The following is a 17273-nucleotide window of genomic DNA, read 5'->3' on the forward strand; positions in this document are numbered from 1 at the left end:
AGATCACCAGATAACCATAAAATTTGGTCGGGCTTGCGCAGCACTTTATTCGAGCGAAAGTCCATCACGAGAGCTATCAAAGCACCCCGCAGACAGAATACGCGGGCCGCCATGCGTCGCAGCATGTATCACTGCCGGCGACGCTGGTGGTGGTAAATAGTAGATGCTCTTACGAGCCGTAGCCATGGTTACCCCACGCCAGCGAAACGCGTGCTCCAAACATGCACATGCACGGCATCATCCTCGACACCACCATTGACTCTTCCCAAATACCACCACAAGGGCCAATTTGAGCCCGAAATCATGTCTGGCTCTCCGCCCACGGCGCAGGAGGCCCCTGCTGCGCTGCCGTCAATTCAACATGGCCTTCTACAGGCCCCGCCATCGCCACAGACGCATCGCGCCTTGAGACGACTCCAGTCTGCTCACGCATTGGGCGCCAGAGCCGCCGCCCAGCAGCAGGTGACACTCATCGCACAGCAACGCCGAGAACAGCAGCCGCCACCATCTCCGACTCGAAATGCTGCCGCGAACTCGGCAACGCGGACGCGAGGTCGCGCCAATAGCGATGCCACACCACCGCCGTTATATCAGCCAACCGCCGCCTCAAATGCTCGACGATCAGGTGTGAAGAAGCCGGTCTTTTCACACGGCCACTTGTCTCTCCAGCAGATCATTCGCGATGGGCCAAACGACGGCGATTTTATAGGTGCTCTGGAAAGCGCCAGGTGGAAAGTCATTGATGAAGGCGTCAAAGCTGCAGAAGATGGAATGGTGCGCGATCCAATTGCTTTGATTACCTGCTCTCAGAGCCAGGCACAGAAAGTCACTGACATGCGCTTACTTTCTGTTGATTTTGCAATCGATCTAGTCTCCATTGAGGATATACGTCTGGCTCGTCCTTTTGGACGCCCCAATCATGTCTACAGACGAATACCTAGCCCTCATACATCGTGGTGCTTCTCCGGCATACGCCAAGATTCGCAACGACACCTTTCGCACGCTTACGACCGACCCTCTCTTCCGACGCCGTGTTAGTGAGGCAAGCTTGATTCGACTGCTAAATGCCATTGCCTGGCGGCTCCATGATTCAAAAGAGGATGAACGCCAGAGCAGCCGTCCTGGCAGCAGTCATTCGTCTATACCTCCGCGAGATGGCGTTGGAGGCAGCCACTCTGGCCAATCTCAAGCGAGTACGTTTTGGCACGAAGAACTCGACCGAATCATCTATTCGCTGTCTATGCTAATGTCTTCTTTCTCGTGTAGGATCCGGCGCAGTTCTCGAGCCAGGGGTCTATGTCCAAGGCATGAATGTTTTGGCTGCCCCTTTCCTGTACGCCGCGCGAAGCGAAGCCGAGGCCTTTGTCGCTTTCCATTCTCTGTTGACTCGTGAGTGTCCTGGTTATATCCGCGGTGCCATGGATGGCGTTCATCGCGGGCTTGCCTTGGTAGACAAAGTCTTGGCCATTGTCGATCCTAAGCTTAGCATGTATCTCACGGCAAAGGGGCTCTCGGCCGAAATCTATGCCTTCCCCTCTGTACTAACACTCTGTGCATGTACGCCGCCTCTACCCGAGGTGTTGCGTCTTTGGGATTTTCTCTTTGCGTATGGGCCGCATCTTAATATTGTGTGCATTGTAGCGCAACTTACCATTATGCGATCGCAGATTCTTCAATCTCAAAGGTATCTGCCGCCCCTCCCCTTTCTAAAACTCTGGTATAATCAGTTTCTAACGTTTGTTACCAGCCCAAACAAGCTTTTACGATCATTCCCACAGCTCAATGCCGATCTTGTCAAGAGTGTCACGATCAGCATCATTAAGAAGATCCCAGACGACGTTTACGAAGAGATCGCCACGCATGCCATTTGAAGATGACGGGACATGACGAAACCCTTGTTACCTTCTTCCCAAAGAGCGTTACAATGAACACTACAGCCCAGTAAAGGGGAAACGCACCACGTGACAGCATGGTTGACGCGTTTCCGCTGACGATCCGACCCAGATGAATGGAGTTAGTGGCATGGCTTTCCGGCCCGACATCAGCCTTGGCATCAGGCATCTCCTTGGAGGCCCTGCCTCTCTCCTGATGGGCATTTCATTCTAGCATGGCTGGTTTTATTTTTGAGAAATGCCGAGCATGTACTTGTATTTGTTTTGAAATTTAAAGGCACTGGTAAGCGGCCTAGCAACTACGTGGAAACGAAATCAATTGGCAATGTATTGGGTATTTAAAGAGATGGGATGACATTATTAGCTGAGATTGGGGTACAGCAAAGGATTATGCTGCAAGGTCCGCACACAGGGAATAACATTACGACTCACCTGATGAAACGGACAAAGAACAATATAATGACCATTTACGAATGAAACTCCGCTTCCAGTGCGTGTCCACTCCCCCCTTCAGGCCGAATTTCTCACATGGGCTCTGAAAGGGACAACTACCTCTCAGGGGAGCCCCAATTTGAGAGGTAGCAATCGAATGGATGCTATTTTTCTGCTTGATCGTGCTTGTCAATTGATTAATAGAAATATGCTATTCTAAAGGGTTATTATGTAGCCAAAGAAAAAAAAAAGCCAAAAGCTATATAAAAGCCAAAGTCAGAATGCCACGCAAATCGCCACAGGCTGTCTGCAATACATTTGCCCAAATAAAATAAAAAACGCCAATTTGTACCTATGCTGTAGAAAAGGGGGCAAAAAAAAAAAAACAAGAGTATACACAAGAACTGAACAGAATCGAACCGTATCATAATCCAGAACAGAAGGCCCCCTCTCTTTATAGGCACTGAGCCCGCTTGTACATGTACGTAACGTAACGTAACTTTTCGTCTTATCTCGTCTTTCGTTGTTCATAGCCGTTTCTGCGTTTATGCGCTCCGTTATTCAACAGTGAAGTGAGTTAAAAAATACACGCAAAAGCTTAATTCAAAGTCGTATATGATTCAAACATGCGTCAGGGCGAAAAATTCTGTTTTGAAGTCGAAGACCAAATGAAACGTGCTTGCGCGGTGTTATATCTTTGTTGCACGCCATGAACGTGAAGGGCCTCCCCTAATAGGCAGGGCAGCCTGCCTCGGCTCGGTGGAAGGCGTTTGAGAAAAACTGTTGCATGGCGGTATAGTGGAAGATGATGCCACCCAAGACGGCGGCGTGCCACAAGTTGTGGCTGCCTCCAATGTAGTCGAACATGCCGGGGAACCAGCGCTCAGGGACTTTGCTAGCATACACGACGGCGCCACTGAAATAGACCAAGAGGGACTTGGTGATGGGAGAGTAGAAGTTGTAGACGAATTCGGGTCCGTGGGAAAAGTAAAGCTGCAGAATCGGCATAAATCCCGTCAACGCAAGGCCGACGAAGAATCCAACGCGGGCCCAGGCCATGTCGGTGCCGTTGAACTTGGGGTGCCACGGCAGGATCACCCCTCCAAGGCCAAGGACAGCAGTGAGGCCCATGTAAATCCATCGGCTGACCGGGTCGCAGTAGAAAGCAGTGTATTCGGTGGTCATGATGGAGGCGGCAATGAGCAGCGAGATGCCGGTGTAATCCACACAGGCAAACATGGAGACGGCGTTGACATCGGCAACGGCGCTCATGGTGTGCCAGATGGTAGAACATACCAGCGTCAAGCAGGCCATCATGAAGAAGATGGCGGCGACAACCACATCCGTCTTGGTGCTGAGATAGAAATTGGCACTGCTGGGGTAAAAGTAGAAAGCAACAGCTAGAACCAGGATCAGACCCAGGGCATGAGACCAAATATTGATGAATTCGTTGGACATGTTGAAAACGGACTGGACACATTCTATCTTGGTCTCGCGGAAGCGATAGCCTTTCTTGATGTGTGGGTTGTTTCGCCAAGGCGTTGGCAGCTCGTCGTATAGCAGCAATCCACGATCCCGCGCCAGCAGAACGGCCTGTTGGATGTGCTCTTCGAGGGACAGCGCAGCTCGCACAGCGCGCTCAATTCCTTCGTCGACAACATATTTTGCTCGCTCAATGCTTTCGTTTGCCACTCTGCGACCCTCATCCATAAATGCCTCGGCAGCCGTGGCGGCATTGGCAAAGCCCTGCTCGCGCAACTTGTAGGCGCGCGTTTCGAACTCGGAGAGCATCCCTTCCAGCAACTCAATTCCCAGGCCCGCTTTCTCGTGCAAAGATTCGGTCGCAGCCAACGTCTCCTGGTACCGGGTCTCGAGGGTTTCAAGCATGATGTAGAGCCTGCGTCGGCCGGCGCCGATGACTTCCTCGGACGCCTGAGAGCATCTTGTGCGAACCGTCTGGAGAGTTGAAAATGCGCGAGAAATGCTCGAGTCTTTGCTGAGGTCTACATAGTTTTCGACAAAATCCAGCCGACGCTCTAACTCGGTCAAGAACAAGTCCACCTTGAGCAAGAGATGCTCCTCGCCCTCCATGATGTGGCCGACGATGGATTTACGCCGGGGGATAAAGAAAGAGTGCCGTCGTCGCTTTGCCTGTTGCTGAGCCTCGCGGCGCAAATCCGAGCCACTGGTAGCAGCTACGCCGGTCGAATCTTTGTCGTCGCCGTCGTGATTGAAGCCGCACGCGGACGTCAGAGCAGTGGTGACGCCCGCCATTTTGATTGAGTGTATAGGGTGGGGGGAGAGTTTGAGACGTCTGTCAGACTATCATGTCTTGGATTTGTCCTGGACCGTCAACTGGGCTGCGTAGTGGCACGAGCCTTGACTGCTGCGGATGATTGGCCCGAGCGAACAAAGAGGCGAAGAACCCAGGTATGCGTCTGACGAAGGGGAAGAAAAAAAAAAAAAGAAAGAAACAAAGACGAGATCTCGCAGTGGAGCGGCTGGAACTGCTAGACCCCTCGATTTGTTGATCGGATGGAGCGGGACGATGCGGTTAATGGGCGATTCTTCCCCAACGTTTAGCACTGATTGGCTCCAAAAGCTGAATTGGTTGATGGTTCGGTTCGTCTCGATGCGGGTCAAGCAGCAACAGCAGCCTATTTGGGGGATTGAGGGCCGGCAGGACGGCGTGCGATTGGCTGCAGGGCTGCGGAGATATGCGTGGATATGCAGACCAGAGGGAAAAGAAAATTCCTATCCTCAACGTTGTGCGACCGAGGTTTCTCGTATTAGGCCTATTCCTTTGGTCCTTGTGTTGCAGTCGGCGTTTAGATGGAGAGGAAAAAAAGGTGGCGGGATAAAGTGACAAAGCACTCCGTGCTATCAGGGTGCCGCTATATAATGATGTAAGAAAAAAAAAAGAGAGAAAAGATAGAAATAAAACTCAATCGGCCTTAGTAGCGGGCAGTCCGAATAGCCTCCGCTGTCAGCCAATAGTTTTGCAGGTTCCTATTACCGCCTCCTCAGCAGGCATTTCACATGGAACAGATTCTTGTTACTCCGCAATCAACCATAATTCCACCCGGCTTACGGGTTGACTAAGAAATATTGCCCTGCCACCACCGCCATCCCATGACTCTGGGGGAACGCTCACATGCCGCGGACAAAAATACCGCGCCAGGGTGGAATGCGAGATGCCGCCGCCTCATTGGTTGGTTGGCAAAGATCACCAGCGTAAATTCATCTTGGGCTCTATTTTCTTCTTCTCGTGCATGTGTGTGATTGGCAGTACAGAGCCCAAGTCGAGGTTGCGAGTAAAAGCAAAGATTGCGCGCTCTCGTGTTTGGAATAATGATAACATGCACCAAGGATATATACAGCGGGAGAGGCATTCCAGACCTGGCAGCTCATACAGACCCCCGGGGCAAGATCATGGCCTTTCCGCCTCCACACTCTCCTTACTTGTACAGGCAAGCAGCGTAGGTTAATTTCCCGCCTTTCCGGCGCCCGACACGCCTGCATTACTTTGTGCTGGGATGGCACTCCTCATCGCTGCCCGTAGTTCAGTAGTTCAGTATGGAGTGCATAACTGGCGATGCCTCGGGACTTCGCATTCCGGAGAAATAGGTGCAGAACATGGCGCAGGCGGCTAAGGGCCAAAACGTGCCTGACAGCACTGCTAGCCATTGACAGCCTTGCGCTAAAATCAGCCTGTAGCAGGTGCCAGCCTCCACTTTGTCAGCTCCAGCCTTGCTGTTGTTGCTCGTCCATCATTCATTCGTCCCTTCAGCATCAGCATCAGCATCCTCATCCGCAACGAGACATCACGCCAATCGACCAACTACTTACCATCTTGCCCTGAATAATACCTCGGCCAAGGAGACTGCCGTTTAAATAACACCCTTCACACCAGCCATGGCTGTCGAAAAAATCATCACAGAGCCGTCGCTCGCCGCCGTCCTCCAAATCTCAGACCAAGCCCGCGACCAGGCCCACGCGTTGCTTCAGCTTGCCGACCAGGCTAGCGACGGCCGAGCCACTGCCGATATCCAGGCTGAGATTGCCAAGCAGCAGAAACAGCTCTTCACCAACATTTCGCATCTGCGCGGCCTGCATAGGAACGCCTGCCTGTCAGCGCGTGACACCAAGGCTCAGACCGCTGAGGCCCGTCAAGAGGTCGACCGTCTGCACCTTCAGCTGCAAAATCTGTACTACGAGCAGCGGCATCTTCAGGGCGAGATTACAGGCTGTGAATCATACGAGTATGCGTCTTCTCTCTCAACACCTCCACTGCTGCTCTGGTAAATTTACATTTGAGCACCCAATGGCTAACTCTAAAACCTAGTCACAAATACCAGCAATTACCTCTTATTCCTGTCGAAGAGTTCCTGGCTTTACGCCCAGAGCATGCAGATGCCGACGATGACGAGCGCATGTTTGCACGTATCGAACACGAGCGAGAAGAGCGTGAAATACTCGAACAGCGACGCCAAGAGCTCCTCAAGAGGAAGCAGAAGCTTATTGCTGAGAACAAGCGAAGGAAGGATGACCTGGCCAATCTAGATCAAGACTTGGAGAAGTTCATCGATGTAAGCTCAGAAATCAAGTATCTTGCAAATTTTAGTGCTAACACTCCGTTTAGGCCGCAAAACCCATCCTCGAGCTGTTCGAAAAGGCACCTTGATATGCATTTAGTCTTTTTTCTTTGCCACCGTTTTTCGCCCTTAGTGTGCAGCTATGAAACTTGTACACGAGATATTCTAGAAATGCTCGCGTAGCATAATAACGGCCACCAATCACCACCTTTATGATACCCTTAATCCACGCAGCTTCCGGTCCTCATCCAGCGAGATCAGCATCGAACAGAGGATGTTCAGCATATACACATCCAGTCGATGAAGAAGAAATTGAATGACGTCTATTCCTGGCCTGCTATTGAGGAGAGGGCTATATTGTCGGATCTCTACTAGATCGATTCCAAATACCCCGTATCTTCGCGGTCGCGTGGTCAATGACAGGCTCCAGGAGCCGAGCCACCTGATCTTGTCCTGCCGTTCTTGTTTGGTTGCCGGAAAGGATTGTCTCAGTGGTCTTCATGTTTTCACAATTGTGTTTTCTTACTGAAATAGATATAGCCTGTGCACATATCAATTTCCTCTTTTTAAGCTTGCATTTCTCTTCTTATCTGGTCTACCTGATATGATTCCTATTACCATGCGCAAAGCAACTACAACAATAGCAGGAGACTATAAAGGCAATGCGCCGGTTGATACAATGAGAAAAAATTACGCAGCTATTTTCGGTTTTGTAGTTTGGTTTTTTGGAGATAATAATCAATCTAAAGCCGAATATCAAATACCATTCTGAAGAATATCCTTTGCTATTGTGTAAACTGCCCTGAGCCTAATGTACAAACTTGCAGACGATGCGTCTGCAGCCAAATAATAATAGTTGTAGTGCAAATAAAGCAAAATTCCCACTGTCGTTTTTCTCCTTGATTAGCTGCAGAGGCAGGCTTAATAGTTTAGCTCAGCGCCCCCGTTTCCGCCACCAGACACTTGGTCAAGGTCTTCGTAGCTCTTCAAACTACGGCCCTGCACAGCTTCTCGGGGGGCGGCGGCCGCAGCGCCAGCTCCGTCTCCCCATCGCGACCCGCCGTTGCGGTGTCGACCACCGCCTCCATCCCAGCGGTTGCCACCACGACGATCATACGGTGCAGAACGATATCCGCCTCGCCCACCAGACATTCCGCCTCGACGGACAGGGCCCCCTGAGCGGTCGTCGCCCGCAGAGTTCCAGTTACTTGCTTGCATGCCTGCAAACAGCGAGGGAAAGTTTCCGGGACCCATGGGGAATCCGGGCATGCCCATCACGCCATTCATGGAGAAGTTTTGTAGATTGAAGCCACGAGGGGTACCTGATGCTGATTGGCCGCTGGTAGGTGGGAAGTGACCGTTTGAATTCGCGTCGGTTCGCGAAGGAGCAATATGTGCTGGATCTGAGACGTAGGCGTTGATAAGTTCAAACTATTTCTAGCGTTAGCAAAAGAAAGAAGAAACAGGCAAGATTGCAGCAAAGGTGAGATTCGCCGTACCTCTTGTTTCAAGCCATCCAACCATTCCCCATGTCTTTTTTCTACATGCTTCTTCCAAAAGTGATCTTCTTTGAAAAGCTTGGTACACTCTGGAACTTTGCATCTCCATTTATGTTCGTCCTCCTGCTTGACATGTTTGGCCAGCTCTTCATCAATAGCCTCATCAACTGGTCTGCCACCAAGCTTGCGAATATCAACGGCATTGGGTTCCAGGATCTGCGTTAGCTTGTCCTCAAAAGTCTTAACCCAGTTATAGGCGCGGAGAAGCTGTTGCTCAGTTTTGGAAGACAAATTGCGGAACTTTTTGTTGTCTCCCTCCACCGACTCTCCGTCAGCCTCATTATCGCCCTCATTTCTTTTCTTGTCGGGGAAAGGATCTCCATTCGCACTGGCCCTAGCAACGGCCCTAGCGGAAGATGTGAGAGTACTTTGAGGTCGGCGTAGATGTCCACCAGCGCATTTTCGTGTAAGCTCATGCACAGAGTCGCTCTCAAATACGCAAAAGAAGCAGAAGTGGAAGACGCGGCGCAAATACTCGATCAGCAGGTCGAGCTGCTTCTTTTTCACCAACATCTCCTCGTCATCAACTTCCTCATCTTCCACAGCCCCTTCTTCCTCTTCCTCTTCTTCAGCGGCCTCCTCATCATCGTCCATTGCTTCATCCATTCCAGGCTCCCGAGTCTTCGTCTTCTTTGTTGGAGTGGGGGGGATCGCAGGCTGTAGGCGACCGGCGTTTTTTAGATCGTCAACTTTTTCTTCGATTTTCAAAATGGCCTGGAAATCAGAGCCGAAGTCTTCTTCGTACTTGTTGACTAGCCGTTTAACCAAGCGAAGGTCCTTTTCAATTCGCTCTGGCGCGGAAAACAAGTCCCAAAGCGCTTTCTTTCTGGGATGAAGGGGAGGGTTGTGTACTCCGACATGGCAGACAAAGTCTCCTCGAGCCTCATCTTTGACCGTCTTCCCGTTTACAGCTTCCAGAGCTTTCTCCGCGGCCGAAGCAGGGGGAGGTGGCGATCTTATTGCTACGTCTCCATCTTCATCTTCGGGGTTTGCGCGATCCATTGGCGGCGCGCTATCCGAAGAAGGATGAAGCATAACCCAGCCAATACGGTGATATCTCTTGCTGGGGTTTGGGTCGGAAAGAGATAGCCACTTAAAGCCGCCTTCCTCTTCTCCGAGATTTTCTCTGCAGAAGGCTTCTAGATTCTGGCGACTAACATGAGGAGCAATAGTCTTGATAAGGAGAGTGGGCTGAAATTGATTTTCATCACGGATATCAGCCCCGTTCACGGGAACCAAATCGCCGACTCCCAAAATTTCGTTAGCGGCTGTTGCTTCGCCCTCCTCCTTTTCAATTATACCACCAGCTCCATTACTTTCGCTTTTTGGAATGCCCTCAAGAGAGAACTCGTCAAAAATGCCAGATTCTAAATCTTGCTCCCACTGACCATACGCGGTTCGTCGAAAATCTTGGAGCTTGGCTTTGAATTCATCCCTGATTTCAGGAACATATCTTTCTTTGAACCATTGCTCTTTTTTATGTTCCGAAACGAAGGCCCTGGCCATCTTGGCTTGGAGCTCTTCTTTATACGCATCGTATGCTACTTGGATTTTGGCTTTTTCTTTCTCACGATCCTCTTGGGTGTCTCGAGAACCTCTATTCCTGTCGGGCTCTCGTCTCCGCCCTGTTCGGGCGTGCTCTTTATCGTCCCTGATTTTTTCGTTCATTCTCCACCATTCACCGAAGTAGGAGAATCCAACTTGATAAGGAAGCTTGGATGGATCTGCCAGAGGGTTTACGGGAACGCTAGCTGGTCCACTGTCCTGCCCAGGCACGTAGCGATCGATGTTCGCCGGTGGTGAGGCTATGCGACGTCGGTCCTCTCGGTCTCTATCGTCACGGCCATCACGACGAGGTCGAGGCTCGTATCGGTCAACCGGAGGCGGGGAACGTGAACGTCGGCGGTCTCGGCGCTCATTGCCTGGAAATCACGGTGGTTAGTAAGTTGAAATAACCATCAAGCGGTAATAGCTCGGCAAGACAAACCAGGAGATCTCGCGCGGTAGAAAGTATCACCTCTGTCATCTCTACTTCTCGAATCGTCGCGGCCCCATGTTCTTTCATTGGGTGATCGAGCCGGGCCGTCACGATAAGATCCTGAATAGGAGTCCATTTTCTGTTGGCAGTAGTAAATAGCTGAAACGAAGAATTGGCTTCAGTTTCAGATTGATAATCAGTCAAATAATATCGAACATCAGAGGCAATGCTCGTTCCTATGGAGGATTCGATTGGAAGAGCGCCCTACTGGATGGCGGTAAAACGGCGGTTAGAGAAGACATTCTGACGAAAGATTGGATGAATAGAAGAGAGAAAGAGAGAAAGAGAGAAAATAGGACGTGTATAGCAAAATCGCTAATGCCAAAAAAGAGACAAATAGACCCGGCACGGAGGTTGGACAACGAGAAGAGCTGAGTGGACAATAGAGGAGAGCAAAGAGGCAGAGAATTGCCGATCGATTGCCGAAAGCTTGACCAAGCCACGGCGGCAAGAGGGAGAAGGACAGGTAGATAGTAAGGGGAGGAGAGGACAAGGAACAGAGAGGAGAATTGAGGTGGACAGACAAGTCGAGAAAGGGATGACGAACTGAATTGATAAGCGCGGATCCGATCAAAGGCGATTGCGCGACTGCGTGGTGATGCGCCCCAGGGACAGCCGCAGGAGAGTGAGATGAAGAGATGAAGTTGGCAGAGGCTGAGAGCCATCCACAGGTGGAGCCGAAGACGGCCGCGACACGCGAAACGCCAGTCTCTTGTGGGGGAGTGGATATTGCAGCATAAGCACTGTGCAGGATCGCATATTGAATCTGACTCACATGCACAGTGCTTAGAAATGAAGATACTGTGACTCGCCGCTAGCACGTGTGGATAGTATTACCTAATCAGCATCTATCTCCACCATAGCTGGAGAGTGGCGATCTCCGACTACCGATCCAGCACGTACGTGTGCCCAACTGCCTCAAAAGGAGCGTCATCTTGCTTACTAGCCCTGGATCGCTGGAACTTAGACATTATACTTATACCCATCTAACGCCTTTCCGATTTGACTGGCGGATCTTCGCCCGTTCATAGAATGCGGCAGTTGAACCTATCACATCCGGCATTGGCAATCAGTTGTCAAATGGGTTGACACAAACACAGTCTCCCTGGAACCAACCCCTCTCCGTCTATCCTCGGGTATTTCTTGCGAGCCTTCGTCTTACTAAAATATTCGATTGGAGACATTGGTTGATAATTTTCACATACTGCAAGTATCAACTGAGCAGACATCGCTTGTACATGAAGTATTGGTCAGCAAGATGGCCCGGTTTCAATACAACAGCGCGGTCGAAGCATTCCGTGACCAGGAATACCCAATGCTGCAAGGTAACTAGTATTCGAAACATGTCCCATAGCCTTGAAGTGCATTATCTAACTGATAGGACCTGTATAGACTCCATATATCTGGATCATGCCGGGACCACGCTGTGCTCAAAGTCTCTAATGGACTCGTTTGCGCAAGAGATGACATCGGTTCTCTATGGAAATCCACACTCCGGGTCATTGCCGTCGCAGCATTCCACATCAAAGATTGACGAAATACGGGTACGGCTTCTGAAATTCTTCAAAGCCGATCCCGAACAATATGATTTGGTGTTTGTGGCGAATGCAACTGCTGGCGTGAAGTTGGTGGTTGAGGGCATGAGATCCTTGCCAGAAGGTTATGTCTTTGCCCATCACCAAGCCTGCCATACCAGCGTCGTTGGGGCAAGAGAAGAAGCGCATCAAAGCACCTGCCTCGACGACACTGGAGTTCAATCTTGGCTAGACGGTGAAAGTCCATTTAAGCCAATGGCATCTGGCAACTGTACAACGTTATTCGCATACACAGCTCAGTCTCATATGGACGGCAGGAGATATCCCCTATCATGGGCCAAGAAGCTGAAGGATAGTCAGACTCAACCATCGCCTCGGATACTGACACTCTTAGACGCGGCTTCACTCAGCGCCACTTCACAACTCGACCTTTCACATCCCAACTTTGGTGCGGATTTTGTTGTTTTAAGTTTATATAAGATTTTTGGATTTCCTGACTTGGGCGTTCTCCTTGTCCGGCGTTCTGCGGAGTCTATATTCAACCATCGAAAATATTTTGGCGGAGGCACGGTGGACCTGGTGGTCTGTGGAGACGAACCGTGGCATGCTCGGAAGTCTTTATCTCTTCATGAGCGTCTTGAAGACGGGACACTACCATTCCACAATATCATTGCCGCTGGCATAGCAATATCAACTCATCAACGGCTTTTTGGCTCCATGGAGCAAATCAGTTCTCACACAGCATATCTAAGTCGTGAACTCTACCGTGGGCTGCACGATCTACGGCACGCGAATGGGAACCCTGTTTGTCATATCTATTCAGATATACCCGATGATACGACGCTATTTGATACTGGGCCAGTTATTTCTTTTAATATTCAAGACAGTCGTGGTTTATGGGTTGGACTTGTTGAATTTGAGAAGCTGGCCATCTTGAAGAAAATGCATTTAAGGACAGGGGGTGTGTGCAGCCCTGCTGGGATTGCTTCTGCTCTCGATCTACAACCGTGGGAAATGAAACGAAATCTTTCTGCTGGAATTCGATGCGGCGAAGACAGTGGCCGATTTATTAACAAACCTACTGGCATTATACGCGCCAGTCTAGGCGCAATGAGCACGAAATCGGATGTATCTCAATTCCTGGCTTTTATGAAAGAGTTTTTTGTGGAGGAACGGTTAATGACTCAGATCCATCCTCCGTCGAAAGCTCTTGGTCCGTCGTCAAAGCTTCGGGTCAAAACTATCACCGTATATCCAATCAAGAGCTGTAGCGGCTATGTTATTCCACCTGGAGTTCGTTGGGAAGTGCGGCCAGAGGGGCTAGCTTGGGATAGAGAGTGGTGCTTGGTTCACCGAGGCTCAGGACTAGCTCTGAGCCAAAAGAGATATCCGCAAATGGCTCTATTGCAGCCTTTGCTACTCTTTGAGGAGAAGGTGCTCCGCGTGAAATATCGTGGAAGCGCGCCGAATGGGCAGCCGACATATGTGGATATACCGCTATCCAACGACCCATCTCTCTTTGACAAAAACTTCCGCCAAACAAGCTCTAGAGTTTGCGGAGAAAATATCTCAGCACAAGCCTACCTCTCTGAGGACATCAATGACTTTTTTACCGACTCTCTTGGGATTCCATGCGTGCTAGCAAGATTTCCAGCAGGAGGCCGGGGAGCCAGTAGCAGGCTCTCTAAGGCTCGGATGCAGAAGCATCAGCAGACAGAAAGTACTCAAAGCTGCCAGTACCCTTCTTTTCCTGGTGTTCCCTCCCCCCCTGATTCGGATTCAGAGCAGCAGAGCCAGCCGGGGAAGATTCTTTTATCCAATGAGAGCCCAATTCTCATGATAAGTACGTCTAGCGTGGAATCGCTCAATCAGAGCATCATGAAGACTGGGGGATCAGCTGTGGAGGAAGCAGTATTTCGGGCGAATATCGTGATTGAGACTTGGCCAGGCCAACAAAGCTGGCCTGCTTATTCAGAAGACATGTGGAGGATGGTTAGTATCGGAGACCACGGCTTCAAACTCCTGGGAGCCTGCCAGAGATGTCACATGGTATGCGTGGATCAAAACACTGGCGAGAGAAGGCAGGAACCGTTCGTAACGCTTGCAAAAACGAGGCGTCTGAACGGCAAGGTTTATTTTGGTACACATATGCGGCATGAACCTACAGAGCGATACGACGAGTTAGATGCTCGGAGGCCCACAGTACAAGTTGGAGATGTTGTAGCCGTGGAGGAAGAGGCGCCTGATACGTGCCGCGAACGACGATAGCCTGAATGCAATACTATTTTAAGACACAGTCACAGACCGACTCTTACTGTGTGTATGATTTTGAACTATGCTACCGGAAGTATTGTCTGAAGATCTCCATTTATTGAATTCCTCGGCATGGCCAAGCCACCTTTGAGGCGAATAGACGCCTCGTTGTGGAGGACCACGTTTTTTTAGGCCAACTTTTCGGATTCTCCCCCTTACTCTCCCTTGCTGGAGATCCTAGTGCGATTTATCGCATTCCCGCACGCGGCTATGGAATATTCCATTCCTGGCTTCCCCCTTATGGCTGATGTAAAATGTCTTACCCTGTGTTCTAATCTTAGCCCGAAATCAGTGCGCATCCAGATTCGAGCGGGTGGCTGGAGAAACAGACGAGCATGCATCCGTAATTGGTTGGTTCTTAATTTGTCTTTCTGATACAGCTCTAAGCGGAAATAATAGTCGCTATCCGTATGCTTGCCAGCCATTGAGTCACTGCTAACAAAGTATCCAACGCAGTAAGCGAGATCCCAATGAACAAGCGGGAATAGGGCCGTTTAAGATGTCGCGTGGCCCTTATTGACTCAACACTCAACAGGCTGTTAGCCACGCCAAAGCCACAAACGGGTCTTGCCGGTTCATCCAAACTCTCTTAAGAGCCACGCACCGGCATGGTTCCAACCTTTTATTTTCTCTCTCTGCATTCCTCTAATCACGGTGTAATGTACTCCGAAGCGGAAAGTTTATGATTATGTGGTCCAGACCGCGCAGCAATTCAGGAGATGGCGAGTCCGCCGTTCTCAATACCTCTGACACAGTGTCTTAGTGCTATCCCACTGCGGGATCATCGTCCACTACTTTTACTTTTGTTCATATAAGAAGCGGCAGGGAGCCTTGGTTTCAATATCATCACTGTTTCTTTACCTCGAATATTTTGCCATTGGCACTACATACTTGCGCTCAAAGTTCACACGCAATGCTCAAACTCTTTTGTGCCGCTCTGCCACTTGTGGCCAGAGTTGCCCTGGCTGCTCCAACCGTTGCTGAAAGATGTCAAGCTCCAGAGCAGCACTCAGTGCCTCTTTCTTCGCCAGTATCGAGTGGACTGACCGCTTCTCTGCCATTCGGCTCAGAGCCGCTGGATACTGAGCCCATCGTCGTGGATCCATTTGCTTCGCAGTCGTCACATCTAGAGCCATTGGCTCCCAATCCACTCGATCTAGGATCAGGCGCGGAATCTCCTGTACCGCCACTGTCAGATCCATTACTGGACAATCCCACTCCTGGGCCATTTTCTTCTCCGGCATCATCATCATCAGCTAGAAATGATACTTCTTCACAATCAGAAGCCAAACCTCCGTTCTTTAAGCCAAGCAACACTGGTACAACTAATGAAAAGAGCTCCTGGACAAGACCACAGGGGAAGAAGAAGAATGTTGTGTATTTTACAAACTGGTGAGCTTATCACGTCTTTTACAGCCAATCCTAACTTGTCGGGAATAGCTGCTAATAGTAGTAGGAGCATCTATGGCGCAAATTTTCTGCCTCAACACGTCCCCGCAGATGAGATTACGCATTTGCTGTATGCGTTTGCTGGAATTGCCAGCGATGGATCTGTGTAAGACTTGCCCCTAAAATAGAAGAAAGAGAGACAAGAGTTCTGTACTTTGATGGCCTGATTTGCTTACAAGACTTGCAGCATCTCGATTGATACTTGGGGCGACGAGCAGAAGCGCCTTGGCGACGACCAGAGCTGGGACGAATCCGGAAACAACGTCCATGGTGCTATAGAACAAGTATTCCTACTGAAGAAGACGCATCGCTCCATGAAGACTCTGCTTTCTATCGGCGGTTGGACTGCGTCGCAAGAGGGCAAGTTTGACCCTGCCATCAGTTCAGCTGCTGGCCGAAGCCAGTTTGCTCGGACTGCTGTTGAACTTCTCGCCCGTTGGGGATTCGATGGTCTTGATATCGACTACGAATACCCTCTTTCTGGAGAAGAGGCGGAAAATTTTGTGTATCTCCTCAGAGAGTGCCGAGAAGCTTTGGATGATTACGCCCAACGCAATAACCAAGATTACCACTACCTTCTCACTGTCGCGACACCTGCTGGCCCTCTGCACTATAACATTCTGGACATGCAGGGAATGGACAGATATGTCGATGCTTGGCACCTCATGGCCTATGACTATGCTGGCAGCTGGGACGACACGTCGGGAAATCAAGCAAACGTCTTCGCTGACCCTTATCATCCTACTAGCACCAAGTTCAACTCCAACGATGCAGTAGATGGCTACCTTGCCAATGGTATTGATCCTAGCAAGATTATTTTCGGCCTTCCTCTCTACGGCCGTTCATTCATGAACACCCAGGGCATTGGCCAGCCCTACCAAGGCCTGGGACAGGGCTCCATTGAGCAGGGTGTCTGGCTATATCGCGACCTGCCACGACCTAACTCGGATGTCTACATCAGTAGAAAAATCATCGCGGCATTCTGTTACGATGCAGCAACAGAAGAGCTCGTTTCGTACGATACCGTCGAGACAGCTCGAATGAAGGCCGGGTATCTCATGAGCAGGGGCCTCGGAGGTGCCGTCTTCTGGGAAGCTTCAGGTGACAAGACTGGAGAGGACAGCTTGGTTATAACCGTGGCCAGAGAATTGGGCGACTTGGATGACTCAATGAATATGCTTGATTACCCTGAGAGCCCGTTTGATAACATTAGAGGTGCAGCCTAGTAATCCTTGGCTAAGTACGGGGGATTCAAGCTGGCCCCTGTGGGCGATACGAGGTACAGATTGGTTTGAGTTGTACATTATATAGAAAACGGCCATGGGGCTTCTATTACATGATTGGCGTTGGGGTACACCAAAGGAGTGTTTTTGGTTGGAATTACTCTAGACTGTTTGCCTTGGCTCTTTGAATTTTGTTTTCTTCTTAAATACGCTAGATTACTGCTACCTAATAGTGGA

The 17273-nt window shown here is 50.2% G+C and overlaps 7 protein-coding genes across 7 annotated transcripts; 4 read left to right on the plus strand and 3 right to left on the minus strand.

The window, feature by feature from the left end:
- Positions 1-229: 229 nt before the first annotated feature.
- On the plus strand, positions 230-2757 carry TrAFT101_003382 (uncharacterized protein). Its single transcript, XM_024909331.2, has 4 exons — positions 230-774; positions 872-1193; positions 1267-1684; positions 1748-2757. The coding sequence occupies exons 1-4, from the start codon at positions 304-306 to the stop codon at positions 1869-1871; spliced, it is 1335 nt and encodes a 444-aa protein (XP_024766859.1). The 5' UTR covers positions 230-303; the 3' UTR covers positions 1872-2757.
- TrAFT101_003383 (uncharacterized protein) lies at positions 2688-5167 on the minus strand. The gene has a single exon (XM_024909330.2). It carries the CDS (start codon positions 4596-4598, stop codon positions 3054-3056), a length of 1545 nt encoding a protein of 514 aa, XP_024766858.2. The 5' UTR covers positions 4599-5167; the 3' UTR covers positions 2688-3053.
- Positions 5168-6239: 1072 nt separating this feature from the next.
- TrAFT101_003384 (uncharacterized protein) lies at positions 6240-7008 on the plus strand (the record flags this gene model as incomplete). Its single annotated transcript, XM_024910478.2, has 3 exons — positions 6240-6586; positions 6670-6913; positions 6967-7008. 3 exons carry the CDS (start codon positions 6240-6242, stop codon positions 7006-7008), a joined length of 633 nt encoding a protein of 210 aa, XP_024766857.1.
- An 832-nt stretch (positions 7009-7840) lies between these two features.
- On the minus strand, positions 7841-10592 carry TrAFT101_003385 (uncharacterized protein; the record flags this gene model as incomplete). The annotated part of the gene is made up of 3 exons (XM_024898885.1): positions 7841-8350; positions 8419-10400; positions 10466-10592. The coding sequence occupies 3 exons, from the start codon at positions 10590-10592 to the stop codon at positions 7841-7843; spliced, it is 2619 nt and encodes an 872-aa protein (XP_024766856.1).
- A 100-nt stretch (positions 10593-10692) lies between these two features.
- On the minus strand, positions 10693-11377 carry TrAFT101_003386 (uncharacterized protein; the record flags this gene model as incomplete). The annotated part of the gene is made up of 3 exons (XM_066126863.1): positions 10693-10723; positions 11041-11282; positions 11375-11377. 3 exons carry the CDS (start codon positions 11375-11377, stop codon positions 10693-10695), a joined length of 276 nt encoding a protein of 91 aa, XP_065982970.1.
- Positions 11378-11774: 397 nt separating this feature from the next.
- On the plus strand, positions 11775-14319 carry TrAFT101_003387 (uncharacterized protein; the record flags this gene model as incomplete). Its single annotated transcript, XM_024899051.1, has 2 exons — positions 11775-11841; positions 11909-14319. 2 exons carry the CDS (start codon positions 11775-11777, stop codon positions 14317-14319), a joined length of 2478 nt encoding a protein of 825 aa, XP_024766855.1.
- A 958-nt stretch (positions 14320-15277) lies between these two features.
- Positions 15278-17039, plus strand: TrAFT101_003388 (uncharacterized protein; the record flags this gene model as incomplete). The annotated part of the gene is made up of 3 exons (XM_024909329.2): positions 15278-15756; positions 15821-15919; positions 16001-17039. The coding sequence occupies 3 exons, from the start codon at positions 15278-15280 to the stop codon at positions 17037-17039; spliced, it is 1617 nt and encodes a 538-aa protein (XP_024766854.2).
- Positions 17040-17273: the final 234 nt, after the last annotated feature.

Source organism: Trichoderma asperellum, chromosome 2 (assembly GCF_020647865.1).
Source record: "Trichoderma asperellum chromosome 2, complete sequence".
Taxonomy (NCBI): Eukaryota; Fungi; Ascomycota; class Sordariomycetes; order Hypocreales; family Hypocreaceae; genus Trichoderma; species Trichoderma asperellum.